General features: G+C 39.9%; 1 protein-coding gene across 1 annotated transcript in view; it reads right to left on the bottom strand.

The window, feature by feature from the left end:
• Positions 1-1,118: 1,118 nt before the first annotated feature.
• The window catches only part of LOC125481589 (protein furry homolog-like), a gene marked incomplete at its 3' end in the record, with an annotated part of 16,791 nt that continues 14,656 nt past the window's right edge, over positions 1,119-3,253 (bottom strand). The window contains exon 4 of the mRNA XM_048593356.1: positions 1,119-1,198. Within this exon, the coding sequence (XP_048449313.1) occupies positions 1,119-1,198 (80 nt within the window). The remainder of the gene's footprint in view (positions 1,199-3,253) is intronic.

Below are 3,253 nucleotides of genomic sequence, written 5' to 3'. Positions count from 1 at the left end.
CTGACATAGAAAGAATAAGCAGGGTTTAATGGGGAAAAAGCAGGAGATTGAGACCAAGTTAAAATGGTCAGAGCAACTGCAGACAAACTGGGCTGAAAGACCATAACAGTTCTGTGATTCTCTCACAACGTTTAAAGCATTTTTAATTTCAAATTTCTAGCACCTGCAGAGTTTTGCTTTTGACGAAGAAAACAGGTCACTGAAAGATTCATCGATGAATCACAACTGCAGTACAGCAGAAAACTATTCTTGCTGACCAACAACTAGAAGGTAAAATGGATGTTCGATTAATAAGAGGAAGGGAGGCATGAAATTGGCTCATTTAGTACTGCAGGATTAGAGTACTATCAATTTATTTTCTCTTCATCTTCTTCAGCCTGAGCTTTATGTTCCCAACAGCAAACCAGAGATATTAGTCTTCAGCAGGCCAATGCTGACCTGATGGGCCAAATGGCCTTTTTCCGCATGGTAGGGATTCTATAATTCTACTTCTATTAAAGTCAAACCCCACATTCTATCATCACTACATAAAAAAGGTGAGATTAACTGATAGTGAAATGCTAATGGATGCTATTGGGTGAAAATCAGATTCACATCACACTGTTCAATACTTGACTGGAAAACAGGACTTTTGCTTTCAACATGGAGAAGCTCCTGACTGCCGATCTCATGCACTTTACCCACTTTCTTGCCATGTCGTTCCATGCCTAGGATTATTCTGTCCTCCATTTGTTGTCTAATTGGACCCTTTCTTAGAAGGGCTGGGAAACATCTTTTACCCAGTAAAAACCATTAAACAAATTAGGGAACATCCTTTTAAATCCGTATGTTTGGGTGTGTAATTACAAATCTCCATGCCCATCACATTGAGGTGGGACTTTAACCCCGACATATTGGCCCAGAAGCAGAGTGTCTACCACTGCACCACAATATGTTGGGGGACATTCTTCACTGCAGAATTCCACAGCTCAAATAAAGAATAACTGATCTTGTTCAGATGATGTGTTTCACAAAATATCAGCAAAGGATTTCATTTCAGCGAGCAACTACAAACATTTTATATATGCATAAAGCACTTCGTGAAGGAATGCACAAAAAAGGCAAAGAGCCAAACTTACCCTTCCCTGTGTTTAAAGTGCTTAAAAGCTAAGTTTAGAACTTCATGTACTAAAGCATCTGGCACTGGATGAAGAGGAATCTGTAAAGCAATGAACACATCAGCATAGTTATAGATCTTACATTAGACAAGTACAGGTGATCTAGGCAGTGGTATTCTGCTACAAGACATTGGTTAAAATGTACATTCCCCATTTCATTACAAATCATAATGTCTAAATTTCAGTGATCTTGAGATTAAGACTATACAACAAAAAAAATACTCCTCCCAATCCACTTACATCTCCAAGGAAAAGGTAACACTTACTCCACATTAACATTTACTCCATCTCTTCTGAACACCAGCATTTTATACCTTTCTATTCCAAACGTACATCGAAGTGAAGGTCACTTTTGTCTGTATAATGTGTTGTACTACTAAAGAGGTCAGGATTAAAACACATATTGTGCACATTTTTGGAAAATAAATGAGAGATCAAAGCTCTGAAAAACACATGACTGGAAAAAGAAGCACTCTCATTTTCACAATTGTTAGCTTCCTCTGCTGTGTGAGATCAAAGTGCTCATATTAACTTGCCTAGGTCAGTTACTATTTTGATTAATGACATTACTTTTTGAAAATTTCATATTAATAAAATAAAAATAATTTGAATGAAAAATTGAAATATCCATATTAATTCCTTAGGTTGGTAGCCATTTCTAATCTTGCTAAAATAAAAAGTCATAAATTTTATGAGAAACAAGAGTAATATGTTTAACAAGATTGATATAGTTACATAATACCTTTATCATAGAAATAACAAAATCCTTCAGAGCAAAAAACTGATAAACAAAAAATATTCGAAGTGTTGACCAAATCCTTCAGTGTTTTAAAAGAGTCTTAAAGGAGGGAACAGAAACGGTAAAGCAGAATTTTAGGAAGTAAATTCCAAAGTTTAGAAATATGACAGAAGACTGAGTAGAATTTAGTGCAAGACATAAGCAACTGAATTATGGATGAATGGAGGTGTACTGGGGATAATGGAAAGCCATCAGGGAAATTTTATCACATTTAGACTGAGCCATTCCAAAATGCACAGATAATATTTCTGACAGTAAATAATCCTAGTTGGGACAAAGAGGGTGATTTTACAGAGTAGACCGGCCTTGTGAAGGGCTAAGTGGTCAATTGGATAAAATGCTGTCTTTGTATCAAGAAAGGAAGAAAGAAATACATTTATAAAGCAATTTGCACAATGACTAGAGGTCTCGATGCATTTGAGAGGAAATGAACTAATTCTGAAGTACAGTCACTGTTGTAATGTTGTAAACTTTCACACTGACTGTTAGTTTGGTTTTTCTATCCATTCTTTGAACTACAATTGGAGCTGAAGGATCTTGGAGAACCAATTTAAGCACTGGTGAATACACGAAGCAAATCTTTCATCACTTGAATGCTGGACTGGTGGTGTGGTCATTGAAATGAACTACATCAATAATTTTTCATATTGGCTGGTAGATGGCAGCAACTGTATTGGAACAACAAGGTGCAGGGCTGGATGAACACAGCAGGCCAAGCAGCATCATAGGAGCAGAGAGGCTGACGTTTCGGGCCTAGACCCTTCATCAGAAAAGGGGGAGGGGAAGGGGGTTTTGAAATAAATAGGGAGAGAGTGGGAGGCGGATAGAAGAGGGATAGAGGAGAGGATAAATAGGTGGAGAGGAAACAAACAGGTCGAAGAGGCGGGGATGGGGCCAGGAAAGGTGAGTGTAGGTAGGGAGTTGGGAAGGGGATAGGTCAGTCCAGGGAGGACGGACAGGTCAAGGGGGTGGGATGAGGTTGGTCGGTAGGAGATGGAGGTGCGGCTTGGGGTGGGAGGAGGGGATAGGTGGGAGGAAGAACAGGTTAGGGAGGCAGGGACGAGTTGGACTGGTTTTGGGATGCGGTGGGGGGAGGGGAGATTTTGAAACTTGTGAAATCCACATTGATACCATTGGGCTGCAGGGTTCCCAAGCGGAATATGAGTTGCTGTTCCTGCAACCTTCGGGTGGCATCGTTGTGGCACTGCAGGAGGCCCAGGATGGACATGTCGTCTGAGGAATGGGAGGGGGAGTTGAAATGGTTCGCGACTGGGAGGTGCAGTTGTTTGTTGCGAAC

Source organism: Rhincodon typus, unplaced genomic scaffold, assembly GCF_021869965.1.
Source record: "Rhincodon typus isolate 14 unplaced genomic scaffold, sRhiTyp1.1 hic_rhity00002703, whole genome shotgun sequence".
Lineage (NCBI taxonomy): Eukaryota > Metazoa > Chordata > Chondrichthyes > Orectolobiformes > Rhincodontidae > Rhincodon > Rhincodon typus.
This window is presented reverse-complemented; position numbering and strand designations above follow the sequence as displayed.